The sequence below is a fragment of the Mustela lutreola genome, chromosome 4, assembly GCF_030435805.1.
Source record: "Mustela lutreola isolate mMusLut2 chromosome 4, mMusLut2.pri, whole genome shotgun sequence".
Classification (NCBI taxonomy): Eukaryota; Metazoa; Chordata; class Mammalia; order Carnivora; family Mustelidae; genus Mustela; species Mustela lutreola.
This window is the reverse complement of record NC_081293.1, coordinates 53,658,067-53,683,939: the sequence shown is the minus strand read 5'-3', so window position 1 is coordinate 53,683,939 and position 25,873 is coordinate 53,658,067. Positions and strand designations below refer to the sequence as shown.

At 36.3% G+C, this 25,873-nt stretch overlaps 1 protein-coding gene across 4 annotated transcripts in view; it reads left to right on the top strand.

Moving 5' to 3' along the window:
- The window catches only part of MCU (mitochondrial calcium uniporter), a 199,168-nt gene that overhangs the window by 135,737 nt on the left and 37,558 nt on the right, over window positions 1-25,873 (top strand). For all 4 annotated transcript variants that reach the window (XM_059169974.1, XM_059169976.1, XM_059169975.1 and 1 more), the window contains one exon: window positions 23,719-23,788. In XM_059169974.1, coding sequence (XP_059025957.1) covers window positions 23,719-23,788 — 70 coding nt within the window. The remainder of the gene's footprint in view (window positions 1-23,718; window positions 23,789-25,873) is intronic.

Sequence of the window (25,873 nt, the reverse complement as noted above, 5' to 3'; positions counted from 1 at the left end):
CCAGACCTTTATCAGAACATAAAATCTTCAGTATTCTTTCCAACACCCATAAAAAAGCCTAACTGGATAGTCTTTCATTGTTTTTCTTTTTAATTTGAAAATTTTGTGAACAAAATTATAGAAAATTATACCTCTAATTTAAATATTCACATTTTGTCATATTTTTATCATTTCCTTGTTTTAAAGATTTTTTATTTTGTTTATTTATCAGAGAGAGAGAACACACAAGTAGTCAGAGAGGCAGGCAGAGGTGAAGAGAAGCAGGCTCTTTGCCAAGCAAGGAGCCCGATGCGGGACTCGATCCCAGAACCCTGGGATTATGACCTGAGCTGAAGGCTGTGGCCTAACCCACTGAGCCACCTAGGCATCCCTATCATTTCCTTTTTTAAAAGATTTTATTTATTTATTTGACAGAGAGAGAGAGAGAGCAAGCACAAACAGGGGTAGGGGGAGAGGGAGAAGCAGACCCCCTGCTGAAGAAGGAGCCTGATGCAGGGCTTGATCCCAGGACTCTGGGATCATGACCTGAGCCAAAGGCAGACACTTAACCAACTGAGCCATCCAAGTGTGCCCAAAGTATCAGATCCTTTTTACTAAGAAAATAAACAATACATTATGCTCGCTTTGGCAGCACATATGCTAAAAAAAATTGGAAAGAAAATAAGCAATATACAATATAATAAAGTTAAAGCTGCCTTTGTTCCCATCCCTAATCCCCAAATCCTTTCTCTCCAGAGATAATTGCCATAAAAGTGATATCTTTCCCATATATTTTAATATTTAAGTATGTTGAATATATTATTATATACATATATATTAATTTATACAAAAAGTAAAATGATACATATGTGTTTAACTTTCCTTGTGCACTATTGTAATTTGCTTATCCTTCTATAATTGTTGAATCTTGACATTTATCCAGTATCGATCTATTAGTAGTTTTTAATTCTGAATGAACTTTATTATATGAATTATTGTACTTAATTACCTATAATATTTATGCTGTTCCAAGTTATAATCTTTTTTTCCCAAGTTATAATTCTTTCAAATCAGGCTGACTGTGCCTTAAAAAATCCATACTTGGTTTGTATTATTTTACTCCCTCAAAGGTTGGCATTACTCAATTGTATTTTAAGATGATAAAAATATTCTTATCTTTTATCAAAGAATAATGTAAGAAAAAATCATGTGAAATGTCTTGTATAATATCCAGAATATTATTGTGAATGCTGTATCCTCTCTTCTTACTCAGAGCCTCCTATGTAATGTGCCACATCAGAAATTTCTTTCAGATCTTTGTGTTAGAAAATATTTTGCCTTTCCTGACAAATTGTTGTTTCCTCCCTTATGAAAATGAGTCTTATTGTCTTGGGAACTAGTAGGCTGTAGTAGTTTTCTATTGTTGCTCTAAGAAATTACCACAAGCTTTGTGGCTTAAAACAACCAAAAATTTTTTAATCTTATAGTTCAGCAGGTTAGAAGTCAAATACAGGTCTCACTGAGCTAAAACCAACATGTCAGTAAGGCAGTGGTTCTTTCTGGAGGCTCCAAGGGAGAATCTGCTTTTCTAGCTTCCAGAAGCTACATACTTGCCTTGGCCTCATTCCTCTAGCTACACTGCGTAGAATCTTCCTCAGTCTTACTAACAGCTGCCTTGTTCTACATACTCACATCTTGCTCTAACTCTGTGAAGGCCCCCCTATGATGACACTGGTTTTATCCGGATAATCTCCCTATTTTAGAGTCTGGTTTTTGGCAACCTTAATTCCATCTACAACCTTAATTTCCCCTTGCCATGTACTTGCCGACAAATTCCAGAGATTAGGGCATGGACATTTGCGGGGGGCCATTATTCTGGCTACAACAGAGGTTTAGAGCCAAATACAGAACTTAATTTAGCAGTTGTGAAGTTTTAATGGTCCACATACTCTTTTTCCCCAGGCTTTGTTTTCTAGTATTTTTGTTCCCTTGGTACTAGTTTTTTAAAGTTTTGATTTCAAAATTTTTTAAATTAATGATGATTTTATCATAAATGTTTGTGTTGTAGTTGCCTCAGATTCTTTGTAGAACTAACCAAGGATAAATAATTTGAAAAATTGGACCCTGTGCATGCTTGGAAAGTGAAAAGGTTGGTAGTGATCATGTATTGGGGATCTCTCTCTCTGTAGATAAGGCTGTCAGTCTCTCAGACTGTGTCAAGTTGTGACTAGGATTGTTTGCTAAGAGACTGGTTCCCATGTGATCCCTAAACAGATGGAGAGATCAGCTGGAGTAATAGGAAGTGGGATGAGGACCATTCTGGATTGAGTATTTTCAGTTTTGAATTATATATGAAAATCATCTCAACTATCTTATTTGATCTTACCATTTGTACTGCACTAAGACCTTTAATGACTACTATTCTTTTGTATTAATTTTAAGTAATATGTTCATTATCTGAAATTATACCCTAGAATGGCTTTGTTAAAGATATTTTTTAAAATTAAGCAAATTAAAATAAATCCCATTCGGGCTCCTGGGTGACTCAGTGGGTTAAAGCCTCTGCCTTCAGCTCAGGTCATGATCCCAGCATCCTGGGATCAAGCCCCACATCAGGCTCTCTGCTCAGTGGGGAGCCTGCTTCCCTTCCTTTCTCTCTGCCTGCTTCTGTCTACTTAGGATCTCTGTCTGTCAAATAAATAAATAAAATCTTAAAAAAATAATAATAAAAAATAAATTCCCTTCAGGAAGGGTAAATAGAAGGAGGAAAGTATCAAAATCTGTGTTTTTTGTATAAGACCAGAGTGTTAAAGCCAAAACTTAGGAATGTTTTTAAATCTCTAATTATCTGAAGGTGAATTTATTGTTCTTATGGTATTCCTGTTGGGGAAAATCTAGAGGGACTGAAGGAGCGTTAGTAGTCAGCTAGTACATGAGTCTATTACTGGAATTTTGGATTGAGATTTACAGTAAACAGGACAGTTAAGTTAGAAATACAGGCAATGTGTTTATTTTGTTTTTAATTCAGTAAAGTAAGTTACAGTAAATGGAAAAGGAATTTTGAAACAAAACCAATCGCTTTGCTCTTTCCCTTTTTATGTTTTGATCTTCTCATGGTATAAGTCTATTACAATTACACAGCACATGGGAGGGTGGAGAGTGATTTTTATAGCAGCTGTTGTATCCCTCTTCTTGCAGGGGAATAAAAAAGGCCTGTAGTTATTTATATTTGTGAGTGATAACTACATTCTTTTTCATTATTAGCTAAAGCTAGAGCAAAACTGAAAATCATACAAGGCCTACTTTTGGCTTAAACTTGTTTACTTCATTAATATAAGAAAGATAATGAGGCAACTTCTCACCATTTCTTTCACCCCTTTTATTTTATCCTTAGCTAGGAAGAAAATTAAGCAAGTCTGTAACCAAAAGACAAAATAAAGAAGCAACATGGTACATTAGTTGCACTTACACTTCTTTATAATCGTCTAAATAATTATTTTTCCCCTTCTAACCTAAGTTTCCCCTTGCATTTTAAAGGTTACAGAGAAATAAATCTATATTTTACTTTAAGAAAGAGAGACTACAACAGGGCATTTTAGGGTTAGGAGATAATATATCTATGTTAATTTTTTTCTCTCTGAACTTTATTTGGAAAAAAATTTCAAACCTACAAAAAATTACAGAAAGAGTACAACGTATAGTCTTATGGTCTTATGCTCTTCACCTAGATTCATCAGTTATTAATATTTTGCTATATTTGCTTTATTACCCCCCACACACACATGCACACATTAATTTTATTATTTTTTGATCGACTGACAGTGTCAGGCATCATAATCATTACCTCTAAATATTTCAGCCATGTTTTTCTCAAGAGCAATAACGTTCTCTTCCTCTGATACAAAACACAGATCCGATTTTACTTTTCCCTGAATCCTGTCTATTACCTGTGTTTTATTAGCACTTAAGAACAAAGGAAGCAGTAAGGGAAATTATTAATAGCAGCCACCCACTTCCTAAGTTATTCACCAGTATGTATCTTCGAGAAGCCAAGTGTGAAAATGAAAGATAGAGGCTGATTTTCAAACCTAAATAAATATGAAGGAATTGATGGACAAGGCCCTATAGCATTGAAAGTAGGCCCACTTCCTTGAGATATCACATATAGTTAAGCCATTTCCTTAAATATCTATTGATATTTTTATTCATAAATTCATAGACTTTTAGAGTTGGAAGGGCCTTTCAATGTATGTTGTGTAACTCATTCATTTTACAAACGAGAAGAACTAAGGTTCAGGGTCACATAACTAGAGATGATACTACAACCTCACTTTTCAGATTCTGAATGTTATATTTTTTTCTAGTATGTTATGTTGCCTCCTCACAACCCCTAGATTCTTATGCTGGGGTCTTGCTGAACAAGAAAGGTAAAAGGTCTGAGAGTACTGCATCTAACCATCTAATGTAACCCGCCTTGAGGCTCAGCTGGGTGAGCTATAGTGGTGCTTCTCAAATTTGAATGTGGGTATGAATTTCCTAGTGGTCTTGCTAAAATGCAGATTGTGATTAGATAAGTCTAAGGTGGGGCCCGAGATCTGCATTTCTAACATGTTTATCTGATGCTGATGCTGTAGATGTGTGGAGGATATTTTGAGCAGCTGTTATCTATAACAAGCCAGAAGTCTCATAGCTCCCAGGCACTAGCAAAGTAGAGAAAACTACAAAATATTTCAGTTATATAGAGTATAGAGAGTAATATAACTAATCCTGTTTACTCATCATCAAGCAAAAACAAAGTATTTCTAAAACTTGTTATTTTCCTAACTTTTATGCCACCTCAGGGATGGGAGTTATATCCATCCCATTACATTAATTTATAGATGCGACTACATATTTCTCTAATATTGTTATATCAACAAATACTGAGCTTCCAAACATCAGTGGTACTATGGAGGGAAATATGAATTCAGGTGATAAAACGAGCCATAGCCAAATTGAACTATCAAAAAGAACAACCAAGTAAGTTCCAGTTTTACTCTCAATTAAAATATCTTTCAAGCCTACATGTATTCCTTGAACACTTACTAATAGTTCATGTTCCAGTGTGGTTTATATTCTGATTTCATTACCTTATGTCTAGATCTTTATGCTGCTCTGAATTGTACAAATGATTGTTGAAAGGTACAAATGCTAGCTAGCTAGGTTTTATGTGACAGTGAGTCCTTTGAGGATTTTGCATCTGGTTTTTTTTGTAATTTAAAAACAATGATTAGCAGTTTAATGGCCATCCCAATACAACATGGAATACATTTACACAATGACAGCAGCTAAAAATAATATAGATATTTAATATGTACATGAAGAAATTGGCACTCTGTATATCTCCCAAAATGCTTACAGAAATCATAATTACTTCCTTATTTCTCAGGGTAGTTTAGCAGTAAAATAGAAGTCAGCGATAATTCCCAAGGGAGGAAAACCAGGACACAAAGCAAAGTGTAAAACTTGTCAATGATATTGAGGTATAAGGAAGAAGACAAAGACACTGCAAATAAATATTTAGTAAGCATCTGTTTTCTCCTAGGGTTTGAGATGGGGGTAGGGAGGGTAACAATATGGAAAGAAATGAAAGTAGTCTTCAGGGTGATCATTACTCCAAAGGGAAGGCAGACATCTAAACAGACAATTAGAATACACTATGACAGGTAAAAACGGGTAAGGACAAAATCTGAGAGCAGTGCAGAAGAGTTGTAAGGGAACTGGAGTTGGAGAAGGTGACGCATTTAAAATTGATAAGCTGTAAGAATAAAGATTTTTATAAAATTTAAAGGAATAGATAGATAACATAATAATATTGAATCTAGGTGAAGGGCAAAAAGGGTGTAAAATTATTAACTGTAAATAATAAACTGTAATTTAGCTCACTGGAAATTTTTTTCAATTTTGCCGCATGTTTGAAAAGTTTTATAATAAAATGTTGGGTGAAATAATAGTTGTTTAAAAACCCAGAAAACGTGGTATAAAGGGGCCAAAATTTTTGTGTATGTGTGAATTGTAGGTTCTTAATAAATCGGAGGAAAGGAACAAGGTATAAAACAACTTTCCATTTCACTGTGGGGAAGGAAGGTTGTTGCTTAAGAAAAGCAGAATTCCTTGCTCTGGTTTCATTAACATATTTGTCTTGAGACCCAAGGGAACAAAAGTGCATCCATTGGGGGAAAATGTAGCAACCATTAAGATATAAACACATTCCAAATATAGGTGTAGAGTTGCCTCATATACTGAGGATCTAGACTCTACACTGAAGTTTTAGTAGATATTGGACTCTGGTTCTTGCACAGTATAAACCAAACACTGTAATTTTGAAGTAATACCAAAATCTAAAATAGAAACATTATATATCAAGGAAGTTAATTCATGCCAAATTATCATGTTTGTTAAGTAGTGATATATTAGAAATACCACTAATCCTTTAAGTCTTAAAACCTATTTATTAATTTCAAGACCTAATGTAAGAGAATTGGCATTAATAAGCATTACTTTTTTTTTTTTTTTTTAAGATTTTATTTATTTGACAGAGCAAGACACAGCGAGAGAGGGAACAGAAGCAGGGGGAGTGGGAGAGGGAGAAGCAGGCTTCCCACTGAGCAGGGAACCTGATGTTGGGCTCAATCCCAGGACCCTGGGATCATGACCTGAGCCAAAAACAGATGCCTAGTGTCTGAGCCATCCAGGCGCCCCAATAAGCATTTCTTGATACAGTTAAACAGATAAATATTTGTGTTTATTAGGATAAAAGAAATGACCCTTCAACAGTTTATATTATGTTGAAAGATGTGATGTACAGCTAGTTACAGTTAAGGTTTTAGTGCTCTGATTATTTTAATCTATTGGTAGATCAGCAGTGGTGCAGAATTTTATGGTTAAGGTCTTACCTGTATGCTTTTACATATGTTATATTATTTGATCCTCAAAGCACTATGAGCATGGTGAATAACATGAAACTGTTGGGGTTTGGAGTGAACAAAGAATTCTTGAAGTGTCTTCCGTGCGAAAAGGTGGTTTTATTAAAGCACGAGGACAGGACCCATGAGCAGAAAGAGCTGCACTGGGGTTATGAGGAGTGGCTAATGATGTACTTTGAAGTTGGAAGAGGGTTAGGGATAGCATAAGTCTCTAAGGAATTTAGAAGCAAGGTTTCTAGGACCTTGAGGAGCTTGCTGTTGTTAGGAAAAGTCATCCATTACTGTGTAGTAAAACCTTAGTCATGAGACTCTTCAGATACAAATCAGTGGGCCATATGCTTGGAGGATGATTGCTAAGATATCTTTGAGGGGGGGAGTGGTAGAGATAAGGGAAATTCCAGAGGAATTTTTATATGTTAAAGGAGACTTAAAGGATCATGGAGGTTGGGCTAATGTTAAACTAAACTTGCCTTTTGCCCTTAGCAAAGTATTAACCTAGAGGCAGTTGAGTTCCTGGAGGAAGGTCACTATATATATAGAGAGAGAGAGCCTTTGTTCCCCATATCTGTGAACAAGTATTATTTTTTTTTAAGATTTTAAATTTTGACAGAGATCACAAGTAGGCAGAGAGGCAGGCGGTGGGGTGGGGGTGGGACGGGGGAGCAGGCTCCCCACTGAGCAGAGAGCCTGATGTGGGCTTGATCCTAGGACCCTGAGATAATGGCCTGAGTGGAAAGCAGAAGCTTTAACACACTGAGCCACCCAGGCGCCCCACAAGTATTAATTTTTAAAGAACCTTATTGTTAATTTGGGAACTAGATTTAATATCCTAAATCAAAAATTGATGTTGACCAGATGCAACAAAGGTCCTCCAAAAAAAAAAAAAAGAAGAAGAAAGAAAGAAAGAAAAACTTTATATTGCCTTGTTTTATAGATAAAAAATTCTCTTGGAAATCAAAGGTATATAAATTGAATCCTGACTTCCATTATAAAGTAACAATATATTCTAGTCAGGGAAGTGTTACCTGTATTATAATAAAATATAGTAACTGTTATTTTCAAGGAGAAAATAATTTTCTAATATTAAACTGTAACATAATTTAACTCACAAAATATTAATGCCACCTTCACTAAACTGCTTAAGAAACTTTGTTTCCTTGGTGAGTTACTGAAAGAAGAATTAAATAGGCCCTATCTGTAGTCTTAACCCTTTAAATATTTTTTATGGTGCTACCTGAAGAGATTTGTTCTCTCTCTCTTTTTATGAAGAGATTCTCTTTTAAAACCTTACCTTTATCTTTCTATCTTTAGCATAAGGTATTTATATTGTATGTTTTTGTTTAGAGGTAGGTGTGGCTTTCTCAATACATTATACTTACTAAATTCTTTTCAGTAAGTGTCTTTTAAGGAGATTGAAGATTATTTTGAGTTTATATTTTTGAATATCTTACATTTTGGTAGGATATTAGTCGTTCAAATGTTGTCACATTTATATTGTCACTTATCCTTAAATGAAATCAGCTTTGTGAAGTTGTCAATTTTTTGTCATTGCTGGTGTCAATTTAACAAATAAGGATACTGAGACTTAGGGGTAGAAATTGAAGATAGTAAGCTGGAACTGGGCCTAAGTCTTTCAGTGTTTTCCCATACAGCAGATCTCGAGGATTTGGAGTCATGGTGCTTATTTCAATATATTGATACAGTTGAAGTGGGAAAAATTATCAAAGATGTGATGTTTCAACAATTGTATTACATTAAGAATGTGGGGAAAACTGATGCCAAGTAACTGAAGCTGTTATAGGTTTGTCTTGTGTTAAAAATCAAAGTTCAGCCGAGTAGATTTGAAGATCTAATTGGCTTTATTAAACAAGTCATGCATCAGGCAGCATCCCATCCAACAAGCCCAGGGGAGCCCCAAGGAGTTGTACAAAATGGAAGTTTTTTATAAGAAGGAGGCTGGGGCAGGAAAGTTATTAGCAAAAGGAAAGGATTATTCCTTAGGGAGAAGAACAGAGGGTCTTATCGTTACAGAGTATCTTATCTTTCTTTGGGGATGGAGAGGGCCCTGCTGGCAGATTCAGTGGCATCCATTAGAAAACTTTTGGTGACCGGTTAAGACTACATTTCTGTGGGAAGTTGAAACTGCACTTACGTCTATATGTAAAGTCCCGGTTTGGGGTCTCAGCCTGAGTGATGCCATCCTGGGCCTCTGGTTTTCTTTTTAACACTCGCTTGAGGTCAGCTGAAATAGTTTTACAGTGTTAATCTAAGATTTTTTAAATAAATAGAATTGGGCAAAAAAGGAACTGCTTTTTTTCTTTCTTTTCTGTATTCCTTTCTTTCCTTTTTCCTCCCTTTCTTTTGTTTTAAACCCTATGGTTTAGTGTCTAACTGGCTATGAATATTTTGGGGTTATTGACAGGTTATTTAGACTTGGCATTCTTCCCAAGTTGCTAACAGAAATAGTTGCTGAGTTTGCTATTCTGATCAGTGAAAGGTGAGTATAGGGGAAGTTGCATAAATTTCTGATAGTAGTCAAGTTTTAAAGTAAGTTTTGACTTGAATTTATTCATTTGCTCTGAGGGCATGAAATATCTTTTTATAATACAAAAGTTTAATTTTTTTATTAGCTTGAATTTTATGATTTTGGAAAATTATGTTATAGTGTTTTATAGACTGACTCTAATTTGATAATGCTAGCATTTTTCTTTCCCTGGGGTTAAGATTTAAGAAATGATTGTAATACCAGAGCAGATTTTATATTTAACGACAAGTCCCTGTTGTTCCCAGAAGTTCTCAAATTAGTTATCAAAGATGTGAACAGTTGTTTAGGGCACCTGGCTGGCTCAGTTGGGGGAGCATGCAACTCTTGATCTTGGGGTTGTGAGTTCAAATAGAGATTACTTGAACAAAACAACAACAAAAAAGAACAAAAGAAAAAAATGTGGGCTATTTTTTAAAAAAAGATTTATACATTTAGAGGAGGAGGAGAGGGGGAACATAAGCAGGAGGAGGGGCAGAGGGCAAGAAATCCTCAATCAGGCTTCCTGCTGAGTGGGGGAGATCATGACCTGAGCTGAAATCAAGAGTCTGATGCGCAACCACCTGAGCCACCCAGGCACCCTGTGGACTATTTTGTACCAGAAGTATGAATTTGTTTTTTTCTTTTCAAGGAATCGTACTGACACCAAATTACCTTATTCATTTGGCATTGATTGTGCCTACAAATTTATTCTTTCAATTATTGCACATTTGAATATTTGCTTTCTTAACCTTAATCTTCATCTCTGCCTATGAAATTTTAATGTGTGAATAAATACATGCCATTTGGCTAAATGTTTTCCTTTTTTAAAACTTTTTGAGTTTTTTTTTTTTTTTAACTTTAAGCATCAGCCAAGAATTTATTAAAAGCTTTCTATCTTCTTGTGATTTATTAACAATATACAATTAAGGGGCACCTGGGTGGCTCAGTGGGTTAAACCTCTGCCTTAGGCTCAGCTCATGGTCTCAGGGTCCTGGGACCAAGCCTCACATCAGGCTCTCTGCTCAGCAGGGAGCCTGCTTCCCCCTCTCTCTCTGCCTGCCTCTCTGTCTATTTGTGATCTCTCTCTCTCTATTTCAAATAAATAAATAAATAAATAAAATTTTAAAAGAATATACAATTAAAACAGTGAAATATATTCAGTCCAGGAGAGTCATGAAAGACCGTTTAGAATAGCCGTACCTCTTTGGACTTGAGCATGTACAGTCCTCTCCTTTGTTTTATCTTTTTTGGTTTGTTGTTCTTGTTGCCATGTTTCAAAGAAAAATGTCAAGAGCAAAATCATTTCTGTTGGCCTATTAGACTATATGGGATTAGAAGGTTTTAAAGAAAGGAAAGGACCTATATGTGTGTTTGTAGATACTTACTAAGTAATATTTGATAATTACTAGGGTCATTATAGAAATGACTGGGAAAGACTTTGGGAAAGTGATTTACCTCAGAACTACAGAGGTAACGTTCTACAGCAAGGGTCAGGAAACATTTTCTTGAAGGGCCAGATGGTAAATATTTTAGACTTTCTGGACCATATAGTCTCTATTTCCAACTACTCTACTCTGCCGTTGTACTGGGAAAGTACATGACTGATGACATACTATAGAGAGACAGTAAATAAAAGGCTCCAGTTGTGTTCCAGTATAACTGTATTTACAAAAACAGGTGTTTCATTTGCCAATCTATGTTCTATAGCAACCTAACAAATAATACTTATAAACAGCCATGTGTTTAATCAATTCTTTATCCCACAAAAACATTTTTTATTGTTAAGGATAACTCTAAAATCAGAGAAAAGAGGACTTCCTGTTTTAAAATGGCCTAGTAGATGTATACAGAAATTAATTTCAGGTAATGCAATATACTGGTTGGAACTTCCTTTAAAATATTATGTGGGGAGGGGCACCTGGGTGGCTCAGTGGGTTAAAGCCTCTGTCTTCAGCTCAGGTCATGATCCCAGGGTCCTGGGATTGAGCCCCACATCGGGCTCTCTGCGCAGCGGGAAGCCTGCTTTTACCTCTCTCTCTGCCTGCCTCTCTGCCTACTTGTGATCTCCATCTGTCAAATGAATAAATAAAATCTTTAAAAAAAAAAAGATATTATGTGGGGAATAAGCTAGGTGGATATAGATGAACCAGATTTGGTAAAATGTTGGTAAATATAGAAGTAGGTGATAGTACATGGAAGAAATTCATTACACTGTGCTTTTTACTACTTTGTATATTTTTAAATGTTCATATAAAAAGTTACTATTTAAGTAAACAATGGCCTGATAAAGGCAGCAGTTTCCCCTTTCTCTTGAAATAACCTTAAAATAAGAAAGAGAATAAGAAAGCAATTGGAGCACAATTGGAGGGATTTCTGTAATCCTAAAGCCTGATGTATGAAGAAATGCTGCCAGATCCAGTGAAGGTGGGGTAGGTAGGTGTGTGAGAGGATTCCGAGAGATGGCAGCTATGGTTCCAGATCCCCCAAAAAGCCATGAGAGTTCAGCTCTGCAAAAGAACTATCTGACCTCAGTTTTCTCCAAAGCAGCATTCAACACTAACCCTTTACTGAATGTGTTCCTCAAAGATTTATTTAGGAATAGTATGCCGGGCGCCCGGGTGGCTCAGTTGGGTGAGCAACTGCCTTCAGCTCAGGTCATGATCCTGGAGTCTCGGGATGGAGTCCCGCATTGGGCTCACTGCTCATCAGGGAGTCTGCTTCTCCCTCTGATCTTTCCCCTCTCATGCTTGCTCATTCTCCCTCTCTCAAATAAATAAATGAAATCTTAAAAGAAAAAAGGAATAGTATGCCAGTCCAAATAATAATTCAGTATAAAGGCAAAGACATTTTTTAACCTGCCAAATTTCAGGGACATTTTATTCTCATGAGCCCTACTTTTATAAGATAAAGTGCAGACAACCAAGACACGGAAGGAAGAAACTATAGTTAAAGTATTGATAGTGAGCAGAGTCCACTGATCCATAAAATTAAGACTAAAATAAATGTGAAGGTTAGATTAGGTTTTATAGAGCAAATATGAATGTTTAAAACCTTGGCAAGCTAGTATTGATATAACTAAGAAAAGTTGGAAGGGTGAGGGACAAAAGTGATACAGAATGGTATAAACCTTCTGTTTTATAACACTACCAAAAGATGTTTAAAATCAGTAAGTCCAGAGTGTGGGGTGTATAGGTAAGTAAATAATAATAGATAAGTAGATAAGCACTTAAGAGACATAATATAAACTAAACTGTATTGTAGAGGGGAAGGAAAAAAAGAGGCATAATTAGGGATAACTGAGTGGCTCAGTGACTAAACATCCAACTCTTGATTTCATCTCAGGTCATGATCTCTGGGTCGTGAGATGGAGCCCCATGTCAGGTTCCATGTTCAGCGGGGAATCTGCTTTGGATTCTCTCTCCTACTCCCTCTGCCCCTTTCCCCAATACCGTGCTCGCTCTCTCTCTCTTTCTCTCTCAAATAAATAAATAAGTAAAATCTTCTTTTTAAAAAAGGCATAGTTACATTAAGTTCGTAACTGCTCATAATAGAGACAGGAATTCTATAAATCTCCATATATCTCTCATAGCCGTATAAATCTCTATCTATCTATCTACCTATCTATATCAGGTGTACCAGTTGTTAGGATTGACATTTAAGAAATATTTTTATTTAAATTCCATTTAGTTAACATATAGTGTATTAGTTTCAGGTAGAATTTAGTGATTCATCAGTTGCATATAGTAACCAGTGCTCATTACATCAAGTGCCCTCCTTAATGCCCGCCACCCAATTATCCCATCCCCCATCCTCTCCCCTCCAGCAACCCTCAGTTTGTTTCCTGTAGTTAAGAGTCTCTTATAGTTTGCCTCCCTCTGTTTTTATCTTACTTTATTTTTCCTTCCGTTCCCCTATGCTCTTCTGTCTTGTTTGTTAAATTCGACATATGGGTGAAATCATATGGTGTTTGTGTTTCCCTGCCTGACTTACTTCACTTAGCATAATACCCTCTACTTCTATCCACGTAGTTGCAAATGACAAGATTTCATTCTTTTTGATGGCTGAGTAAGTACCACATCTTTTTTTTTTTTTTTTAAGATTTTACTTATTTATTAAAGAGAGAGCATATGAGTGAGAACAAGTGAGGGGAGAGTCAGAGGGAGAAGTAGACTGCCTGCTGAGTGGGGGGCCCGGCATGGGGCTCTATCCCAGGACACTGAGATCATGACCTGAGCCGAAGTCAGGTAGTTTACCAATTCAGCCACCCAGGCACCCCATTATGTCACATCTTCTTTATCCATTCATCTGTCAGTGGACATCTAGGTTCTTTCCATATTTTGGCTATTTTGGACATTGTTGCTATAAACATTGGGGTGCATGTGCCCCTTCAAATCACTATATTAGTATCTTTTGGATAAATACCTGGTAGTGCAATCGCTGGGTCATAATGTAGTTCTGTTTTTAACTGTTTGAGGAACCTCCATACTGTTCTTCAGAGTTGCTGTACCAGTTTGGATTCCCAACAACTGTATAAGAAAGTATCCCTTTCTCCTTATCCTTGCCAACATCTGTTGTTTCCTGAGTTGCTAAATTTCATCATTCTCATCACATATTGACCGTGTGCGGTGGTATCTCATTGTGGTTTTGATTTGTATTTCCCTGATGACAAGTGATGTTGTGCGTTTTTTTCATGTGCCTGTTAGCCATTTGTACATCTTCTTTGAAGAAATGTCTGTTCATGTCTTCTGCACCTTTCTTGACTGAATTTTTTGGTTTTTGGGGTGTTGAGCTTGATACGTTTTTTTTTTTTTTTTTTTTTTTTTTGATAAGTTCTTTATAGATTTTGGATACTAGCTCTCTAGGTGATGTCATCTGCAAATATCTTTTACTATTCCATAGGTTGCCTTTTAGTTTCGTAGATTGTTTCTTCCTCGTCCTCCTCTTCTTCTTCTTCTTCTTTTAAATTTTATTTACTTGACAGAGAGAGACACAATGAAAGAGGGAACACAGCAGGGGGAGTGGAAGAGGGAGAAGCAGGCTTCCTGCTGAGGAGTGAGCCTGGTACGGGATCCCTGGGAGTTCCAGGGTGAGTTCCAGGACCCTGGGATCATGACCTGAGCTGAAAGCAGGCACTTAATGACTGAGCCACCAGGTGCCCCTTGTGGATTGTTTCTTTGTTGTGTAAAACTTTTTATCGTGGTGAAGTCTCAATAGCTCATTTTTGCCTTTGGAGACATGTCTAGCAAGAAGTTGCTGCGGCAAAGGTCAAAGAGGTTGCTGCATGTGTTCTCCTCTACGATTTTGATGGATTCCTGTCTCATATTTAAGTCTTTCATCCATTTTGAGTTTATTTTTGTGTATGGCATAAGAAAGTGGTCCAGTTTCATTCTTCTGCATGTGGCTGTCCAATTTTCCCAGCACCATTTGTTGAAGAGACTTTTTTCCATTGGATATTCTTTTCTACTTTGTTGAATATTATTTGACCATAAAGTTGAGGGTCTGCTTCTGGGTTCTCTATTCTGTGCCATTGATCTGTGTGTCCGTTTTTGTGCCAGTGCCATACTTTCTTGATGATTACAGCTTTGTAATAGAGCTTGAAGTCCAGAATTTGATGCCTCCAATTTTGGTTTTCTTTTCCAACATAACTTTGGCTATTTGGAGTCTTTTCTGGTTCCATACAAATTTTAGAATTGTTTCTTTCAGATCTGTGAAAAATGTTGATGGTATTTTCATAGTGATTGCATTGAATGTGTAGATTGGTTTGGATAGCATAGACATTTTAACAATATTTGTTCTTTTAATCCATAAACATGGAATGTTTTTCCATTTCTCTTTATCTTCCTCAATGTAACTGAAAATTACATATACTTAACCTTTTTGGTTAGGTTTATTCCTAAATATCTTGGGGTTTTGGTGCAATTGTAAATGGGGTTCTTGATTTCTCTTTCTGCTGCTTCATTGTTAATATATAGCTATGCAGCTGATTTCTGTGAATTTATTTTATATCCTGTGACTTTGCTGAATTCCTCTATCAGTTCTAGCATTTTTTGGTGGATTCTTGGTTTCCTACATAGAGTATCATGTTGTTTGTGAAGAGTGAAAGTTTGACTTCCTTGCCGACTTGGATACATTTTATTTCTTTTTTTGTTGTCTGATTGCTGAGGCTATGACTTCCAGTAGTAATGTTAAATAAAAGTGGTAAGAGTGGACATCCCCACCATATTCCTGACCTTAGGGGAAAAGCTGTCAGTTTTTGTGCATAGTATAAGAAAGTGGTCCAGTTTCATTCTTCTGCACGTGACTGTCCAATTTTCTCAACACCATTTGTTGAAGCAACTGTCTTTTTTCCATTGGATATTTCCATTGGATATTCTCTCAGCTTTATCAAAGATTATTTAATTAAGGAGTTGAGGGTCTGTTTCTGGGTTCTCTATTCTGTTCTGAGGATGATATTCACTGTGGATCTTTCATATATGACTCTAATGATGTTCCCTCTATCCCTACATGGTGGAGGGTTTTTGTCAAGAAAGGATGCTGTATTTTTTCAAATGCTTTTTCTGCTTCTATTGAGAGGATCATAAGTTTCTTGTCCTTTCTTTTATTAATGTGGTATATCACATTGATTGATTTGTGGATGTTGACCCACCCTGCAACCCAGTAATAAATTCCACTTGGTCATAGTGAATAATCCTTTTATTGTACTGTTGGATCCTATTAGCTCCTTTCTCGGTGAAAATTTTTGCATCCATGATCATCAGGGATATTGGTCTATAATTCTCCTTATTGGTGGGGTTTTTGTCTGGTTTGGGGATCAAAACCATCCAAACTCATTCTATGGTCTCATAGAATGAGTTTGGATGTTTTTCTTCCCACTTCTATTTTTTGGAACAGTTTCAGAAGAATAGATATTAATTCTTCTTTAAATATTTGGTAGAATTATCCTGTGAGGCCATCTGGCCCTGGACTCTTGTTTGTTGAGAGATTTTTGATTACTGACTCAAAAACCTTGCTGGTTATAGGTTTGTTTAGGTTTTCCATTTCTTCCTGTTTCAGTTTTGGTAGATTATATGTTTCTAGGAATGCATACATTTCTTCTAGTTTGCCTAATTTATTGGCATTAATTGCTTGTAATATTCTCTTATAATTGTATTTCTTTGGTGTTGGTTGTGCTCTCCTTTCATTCATGATTTTATTTGTGTCCTTTCTAAGTCTAGCTAGGGGCTTGTCAATCTTATTAATTCTCTCAAAGAACCAGCTCCTAGTGTTAAATCCCCTACTATTATTGCATTATCATTATGGGTTTCGTTAATTTTGTTATTAATTCATTTATATATTTGGCTGCTCCAAAGTTAGGGGCATAAATATTTAAAACTGTTAGATCTTCTTGTTGGATAGAACCCTTTATTATGATAAAGTGTCCTTCTTCATCTCACATTATAGTCTTTGAGTTAAAATCTAGTTTGTCTGATATAAGGATTGCCACCCCACGTTTCTTTTGATGTCTGTTTTGCTAAATAGTTCTCCACCTCCTCACTTTAAATCTGGAGGTGTCTCTGGGTCCAAAATGGGTCATAAGCAACAAATCAATGAGTCTTATTTTTTTATCCATTCTGATACCCTATGTCTTTTGATTGGAGCTTTTACTCCATTTACATTCACAGTAATTATTGAAAGATAAGAATTTAGTGCCATTGTATTACCTATAAAGTCGCTGTTCCAGCAGATTGTCTCCAGTCTTTTCCAGTCTTTGTTACTTTTGGGTTCTCTCTGTGTTCAAAGAAATCCCCTTTAATATTTCTTGCAGGGCTGATTTAGTGTTCACAAATTCCTTTAGTTTTTGTTTGTCCTAGATGCTCTTTATCTCTCCTTCCATTCTGAATAGACAGCCTGGCTGGATAAAGTATCCTTGGCTGCATACTTTTCCCATTTAGCACATTGGCTATATCATTCCAGTCCTTTCTGTCCTGTCAGGCTTCTGTGGACAGGTCCGCTAGCTTTATGTGTCTAAACTTGTAGGTTAAGGATCTCTTGTCCTGAGCCACTTTCAACATTTTCTCTTTATCTTTGTAATTTGCAAGCTTCACTATAACATAGGGGTCAAGGTGTTGACCTATTTTTGTTGATTTTGAAGGGAGTTCTCTGCCTCTTGTATTTGAATGTCTGTTTCCTTCCCCAGATTAAGGAAGTTCTCAGCTATAGTTTGTTCAAACAGAGGCACCTGGGTAGCCCATTCTAAGTGTCTGACTCTTGGTTTCAGCTCAGGTCATGATCTCAGGATCCTGGGATCAAGCCTTGTGTCCGGATCCATGCACAGCACGGAGTCTGCTTGAAATTCTCTCTTTCTAAAATAAATAAATAAAATCTTTAAAAATTTTTTAATTTATTCAAATAAACCTTCTGCCCCTTTTCCCCTCCTCAGCTGGGACTCCTATAATATATATATTATTTTGCTTTTTCCTATTATACATATACACACACACACACACTAATGTATATACTAATATACATATTATTTTCCTGAGTTCCCTAAGTCTGCCTTCATGATCTAATAGTTTTCTTTCCCTCTTTTTTTTTTTTAAAGATTTTATTTATTTATTGGACAGAGAAAGAGAGATCACAAGTAGGCAGAGAGAAAGGCTGAGCAGAGAGCCTGATGCGGGGCTCGATCCCAGGACCCTGGGATCACGACCTGAGCCGAAGGCAGAGGCTTTAACCCACTGAGCCATCCAGGTGCCCCTTCTTTCCCTCTTTTGAGCTTCCTTATTTTCTTCTGTATCACTGAGCATTGTTCATCCTCATTTTTATTGCCTCCACTTGGGACTGCATCTTGGTAATAGCATTTTTATTTATTTTTTTTAGCATTTTTAATTTTGACTTGACTAGATTTTAGTTCTTTTTTTCTCTAGAATAAGTGATTGTCTAGTGTTTTCTAAGCATTTTTCAAAGCCAGCTAGTATCTGTGTAATCGTTGTTTTAAATTCTAGTTCAGACATCTTACTCATATCCATATTGATTAAATCCCTGGTAATGAGTACTTCCTCCTGTTCTTTCTTTTGGGGTGATTTTCTACATCTTTAAATTATGTCCAGAAAAGAAAAGAAGAAAGAAAGAGAAAAAAAATAACAATAACAACCACAACAACAGAAAACAAAACTAAACTAAACTAGATCCTGGGTGTTTTGGTCTGCCAGTTAAAAGAAACTAGATACCCAAATAAGAAAGAAAAACATGTGTATGTGTATATATAAATGTGTGTATAAATACAACGAAAGGAAACAAAAATATATACGTATAAAGTATACATAAAAATAAAACGAACAAGAAAAGAATTGAAAAAATTAACTGGATGTATAATGCTAATAGACTAAAGAGTGAAAATACCAAGAATGGTATAAACATACTCTTTTCCCCAAGAGCTGAAGTTCTGAAGCCCTCTTTGATCAGTAAACTGGAGGCGGGGCCTGTTGCACGATTCTCAGGTGGACTTGCTCTAGTGGAGAAGTGCCTCCAGTGCTCAGAGTTCAGGGCTCAGTGTAAGCAGCCCTGGACTCCACTAGGTGGCACTGTTTTGCTCCCTGAGGGCTTTCAGTGCTGATGGGCTGGATGAATATGGCTGCAAGTCTACATGCCAGCTCACTGCTCTGTGTGGCCATAAGTTGCAAACCACTGTACCGTTGTGCGACCAGTTTCCTGGGCAGGATCCTGGAAAAGGCAGAAACCTGGTGAGGTTCTTGCTCTCTAGCGCCAGAGACAAAAATTTGCACACCCCTGGGTACACCTCCACCACCACCCCTACTCTTCAGTGAACCCTCACAGAAAAGCATCCAATCACTCGTCTCCCCGGTATCTGTCGGAAGTCTGTTCACCTGGCCTCTGACTGAGCTTTTTTTAAATCTCAGGCATGTGACTGAGTTTAAAAACTCTGAATTTGGGGGACTCCTCTGGCATGGACCCTTGCTATTCCTTGGGGAGGGGGTCTCACCAGGTACAGTGGTTTGCAACTTATGGCCACACAGAGCAGTGAGCTGGCATGTAGACTTGCTATTCTCGGCCTGCTTTCCCACGCCTATGCCTGGGAACTCTGCCCCACTCAGGCACCCCCTGTTGTTCTTCGATCCCCAGGACCTGAAACCATACTGTCATACCTGGGATTCTCCCACACTTTGCCACCTGAGCACCTTTGAGCCAGGGACATGCACCCCATCCCCCAGCCATAGCAGACTTCTAAAAGTTCTGATTTGCACTCCACTGCTTTTAATACTTTGCAGTAGTAGCCTCCTTAAACAGGCCCCTGCCCCTCCGCCATATAATTAGCGATGTCACACCAGATTTAAGTCTGTACCTCCTACCTCCCAGACTGTGGTCACTTTTCTACTTATAGACTAGCAGCATCTCTTTTTTCAGATCTCTGATTGATTTCTCAGGTGGTCTGAATGATTTGATAACTATGTAGTTGTATTTGAGGGACAAGACAAACTTAGGGTCCACCACCGACTCTGGGCATCTTAACTTCTGGGATTAACATTTTAAATTGGGTAGCCAGAGTAGGCCTCACTCAGAAAGTAAAATGTGAGCAAACAGTTGAAGGAAGTGAAGGAAGCTGATAGTTACCTGGAGAAATAATATTTTAATCAGAAATAGTAACTGTTGCAGAAGCCATGAAGCAAGAGCAAAGCTGGTACATACAACAAACGGGACAGAGTCTCAAGGGGCTAAAGCAGAGTAATTGAGAGAGAGAGGGGTAAGAGATGAAGTCTGAGAGATAATAGGGTATCTGATAACATTGAGCCTTAAAGACCGCTAAAAGTACTTAGACTTTTGCTCTGAAATAACTACTAAACCAAAGTAAACTTTCCATATTATTAGAAGAAATACATGTGTAACTAAAATAAAGCAAGCCCAAACCATTTAGTAAACTATTTTTAAGAAGAAAGAACACGTAATAAAAGCAAAGCATACAATTTTATAGCATAATATTTGATGACTGAAAGGAGACTAAGTATATATTATATTAATAAATATAAATAGGCTAAATTTCCCTATTGAATGATTCCCGGATCATTCATTAGATCACAAAAAATTATTTAGAATAATTTCTAAAACAAACTTTGAAAGAATAACAAAATTAGAGGATAGGTAAAGCATAACAGGCAGATACTAACTAAAAACAAATGTAGGGGTCATGATCTTAATATTGGACAAATAGTACAAATAGGGTGCCTGGGTTTGGCTCAGTGGGTTAAAGCCTCTGCCTTCAGCTCAGGTCAGGGTCTCAGGGTCCTGGGAATCTCTGCTCAGCAGAGAGCCTGCTTCCTCCTCTCTCCCTGCCTGCCTCTCTGACTACTTGTGATCTCTATCAAATAAATAAATAAAATCATTTAAAAAAAAGATTAAGTACAAATAATAATTAGTACAAGAAGCATTACATTAGGGAAAGGGACATACAAGATCTGTATGCTTTCAGTGACTCAAATACAGACTTAAATAGAAAGACTTACAAGGTTTTTGGATATTAAGACTCAAAATCATATAGAAGTCAGTTTCTGTTATGTTAATTAGAGTTAATATCTCAATTTCATAACAAAAAACCCCAAAAAACTAGTTAACATTTATTGAGCAGTTACTCTATGAGAGGCATTGTTCTAAATACTTTACATGTATTACATTTACTCCTCACAGCAAGTTTATGTGGTAGGTACCAGTATTACTCTTTGTCCATTTTTCAGTGAAGAAACTGAGTCTCAAAGAGATTAATGAACTTGCTCCAAGTTGAAGCTGGAGTAGGTTATTGAATGAGAATCTAAATTCAAGCAAGGTGATTACAAATTCTGTGATTTTAACCCCTGTGCTATTCTACTGCTTTGAAATTAATGGGATTGTGTATTTGTGTTGTGTCACTAGACATACTCACTCTAAGTTCAAGAATTGGAGAATAACTAGGAAAATGCTTAAAAGAAAGTAATCAGGCAACAGCATGTTGTTAACAAAGGGCTTATTTTCTTAATATTTAAAGAATTTCTGCAAAATAATATTCCAAGACCAAAAACTAAATTGAAAAAAGGGCAAAGGGTATAAATACTTAGTTCATAGAAAAGCAAATACAATTAACTCTTAGATAAAAATATGTAAAATTTTTCACTTTTTCACTTTTAATATAAGAAATGAAAACTGCTCATCTTTGACACTGGCAAAATAAAGAAGTTTAATGATACATTGTTTTGGAGGTTTTAGGAATCAGATGCTCATTTAGTGAATAGGAGTATAATCTGCAGGTCTGTGAATTCATGTAAATTTCCATGAAAAACAGTTTGGCAATAGCTTTCAAAATTTAAAGTGTATGTACCTTTAACTTGGCATTTGAACTATTTTATCTTCTGATATTGGTGCCTACACATAAGAATTTTCATTCCGGTATCATGTACTAAAATAATAAATGATTGTCAACAGCCAATCATAAAGATGTACCATAAATTTATTTAACCAGTGTAATTTTATTCAGTCACTAAAAACAGTGAGTTAAGTTAGGAAAAAAAAAAAGCCAGATGAGTAATGAAACTCTAGCATGCTACCATTTGTGTTTTTTAAAACCTCTGCAAATACATACATATATATGCACAAGCTTGTATATATATATATATATATATATATATATATATATATATCATCATCTTTGATAGGATATTCAGATTTAACGAGTTACCTCTGGAGAGAACTGTGTTGCTGGTCCACAGGGACCTCTGGAAGTCACTGTAAAGTAATTGTATATATTAAAGTTCTCACCAGCACGAAATCACATTAGTGTGTCATGTTCTAAGTCTAATAGTTTTGATTGATTACAGTAGTTCCCCCCTTATCTGTAGTTTCACTTTCGTTACCCATAGTCACCAGCAGTCCAGAAGCAGATGATCTTCCTTCTGACATATGGTCAGAAGGTTATTAGTAGTTTAACACTAGGTCACAATCCTGACGTCATTCACCTCATTTTATCTCATCATGTAAGCGTTTTTATCATTTTACATCATTACAAGAAGGGTGAGCACAGTACAGTAAGATACTTTGAGAGACCACCTTTACTTAACTTTTACAGTATATTGTTACAGTTCTATTTTATTAGCTATTGTTGCTAATCTCTTGAGCCTAATTCATAAATTAAGCTTTATCTTAAGCATGTATGTATAAGAAAAAACATACAGGATTTAGTACTATATCTAGTTTCAGGCATCTCCTGATGGGGTCTTGGGACATAGCCCCTGTGAGTAAGAGGGGACTACTGTATTTACATTTTTAGCAAATGTCAGTCTCATATTTCTGCATGCTTTCTTAAGTTGGAAGGAGGCAGGAATTGATAGTCACATGAAGGATATAAAGTCTGTTATGCATCATGATCGTGTTAAGTTACGTCTTGTCATAGAGTCCTAAATGATTTTTCTTCTAGGGCTGATGGAGTGGAATATTACATCAGCCTCAGAGGCAGACATTATTTTTTGGTTGTTAATGCCTTCCTTTAATACTGTCTGTGGCTGGGAAGGTAAAGGTACAAAGGAATAAATGAATCATTTGACAAGTCAGGAACATATTTAGTATTCCTTTTAAAACTTAGTTTAATTGTGAGAAACTAAGTTCGAGACCTAAATCTACAAAATGACACTACTCTTAGAGAAGGTAGTAAGATTTTAAGTGATTTCCTTCTTATATTCAGAATATGTTCTTACCCTTCAGAATAAGAATAATAATAAGAATATATTCTTATCCTTCAGAAGAAGGAAATTATTAGGGACTCCGGGAGTGAAGCTGCCTGACGAAGTTTTTAAAATTAAAAAAAAAAGGGGGGGGGTAGTGAACAGAAAGACTAGATCTCTACCCAATAGCAGCAAATTCATGCTGGAACTACTTAACACCTAGTTATGAACGAAATGGAGGTCTAAAAGCTAGCAAGAGGAAGAAGCATAAAAGTTTAGTTAGACTTGATAGCCCTTAAAACCAATATCGAGTGTCTAAAAAGTAGGTGAAAAAGTAATTGTGCAATATGTGTATATATAAATATGTTTGCTTAAAATTTTGAAAACAAACCAAAATATTCATTATTATTATTAAGATCTTATATGAGTGTGAGAGACTTTCTTAAATGATATTTTTAAGCTTTTCTGCAAAGAATACATATTACTTAAATAATCAAAAAATTATTCTATCATATATACACACATTTGTTGCTCTGTCCTGACCATGGATGTGTCTTTTTTTATTTTCTAGGTGCACCAGAGGCTCTCCTCTTGGCAGAATTTGGGAGCTGTTTATTGCAGTACTGTTGTGCCCTCTGATGGTGAGTTTTGGCAAATCCATTTTTTATGTATAATTTTTTCCCCTTAACTCAGTGCTTTGCATTCTCTAACATATGAATTTATAAATCATACTCCTTTGCTTAAGATGGAGTTGGAATCAGAAGGGAACCTGGGGGGTGGACAGTACTAAAGGAGAGAAATAAAATATGAATGGAGATGCAGTGAATTTAGAGGAGGGATCAGAAAGAAAAGGTAATAGACCCATAAAGTTTTCATAGATCATGGATCATCTTTTCATTTGTGTTTTAAAATCGGGGACATAGGTAAGTGACGATCACAGAAACACCATCTTTGGTATTTCCTAACCATTGGGTCTTCCTACTATATACATCATGATCAAACTCTCTAGCCCCTTCGTGTCATCAGTGTCTAGACAGAAGCAATCCAAAAATCTGAGACCTCTTGCCCTGATTTTCTTTTCCTTCGCTTAGACTCAGGGCTTTAAGACCCTTCTTTGATGTGAGAACGAATGAACAGATGCTTGGGGACCACGTACAGTCCTTTGTGAATGTCCATGATGCTGCAAACTGACAACAGGATGGAGGTTTTGGTTACTGTTACAGTAGTAGGGAAATACTTTCACAACCTTACTGTCATTTCTCTTACCTAGTATCGCACATCTGTAGCTTAGATTGTTTGCTTAGGGTTGAATGTTATATTTATTTCCTCTATATCAAGTTTTGTTTGATAGAATTCTAATTTCAACAATAAACATCAATTTATAGGCAAAACAACCATCAAAAGAGCATCTAGCAAACTTATATACACCTAAAGTGAAGAAGCCTCAGAGGAATTTTGCAAGTCCTAGGATCCCCTGTTACTCCTTAGAGCAGATATTTACAGTGTTATCAGAACCCTCCCCCACCCCAAAGCTCTTTTAACTTAATGCAGTTGCTTTTACCCTATATGGAAGTATTTCAATAATGTAACAATGGTACAGCTGTACTGGGGTATTTGGTGAACATTGTTCTAGGGTATAAATGCTAATAGGTTGCCCTGTGTTGCATAAGGCATTGAAAAAATACATACTTCAAAAAAAAAAGTGTGGCTCCCCAAATTCCTACCAGTACTGTTTTCCCCTTCTTAAGAAAACCAACTCATATTAGTTATCAAGAAATAGAGGCACATAATAGATTTAATGCAACTTATTGTCCTTACTATATCCCCAAATTATACATCTTTCTTATTTTTTACTTTTTCTTCTTCTTCTTCTTTTTTTTTTTTTTTAAAGATTTGTTTATTTGTCAGAGAGAGAGAGCACAAGCAGAAAGAGTGGCAGGCAGAGGCAGAGAGAGAAGCAGGCTCCCCGCTGAGAAAGGAACCCAATGCAGGACTTGATCCCAGGACTCTGGGATCATGACCTGAGCCAAAGGCAGACACTTTATGACTGAACCACCCAGGTGCCCCAATAATATATAAATTCTTAACCTAAGGTCTATGGATGGTTTGGAGAACTAAGTATGTGTCCCAACTTATTCTTTGTTTTTTTGTGCTGTTCCTTTTTTTTTTTTAAGCTTTATTGAGATATACATAAAATTCACATATCATGTCATAGCATCATAACAGTCTAGCTTTAGACTACTTCCTTCATCCCTCCTGTTTTGCAGTCAGTCCCTTCTCCCACCTTCTGCATCACACAACCACTAATCTGCTTTCTGACTGTAATAAGTAAATCTTTTCCCAAATGTCATATAAATGAACTCCTATAATATGCAGTCTTTGGCATATCGTAATGCTTTTGACGTTTATCACTATTGTAGTGGGTGTTGCAGTTCTTTCCTTTATTTTTACTGCTGATAAATATTCTAATGTGTGGAAACAATCACATTTTATTTATTCACCAAGTTAAAGATGTTTGAATTGTTTTCCATTTTGGACTGTTAATACTGCTGGTATTAACATTTTCTTAAAAGTCTGTGTGAACATACGTTTTCATTTCTCTTGGGTAGATGCTTAGTGGAATGGCTGGATTATATAGTATATATATTTGACTTTTGAAGAAATTACAAGACTGTTTTCCAAAGCGGCTGTACTACTTTGTATTCCCACTAGCAGCATATAAGTGT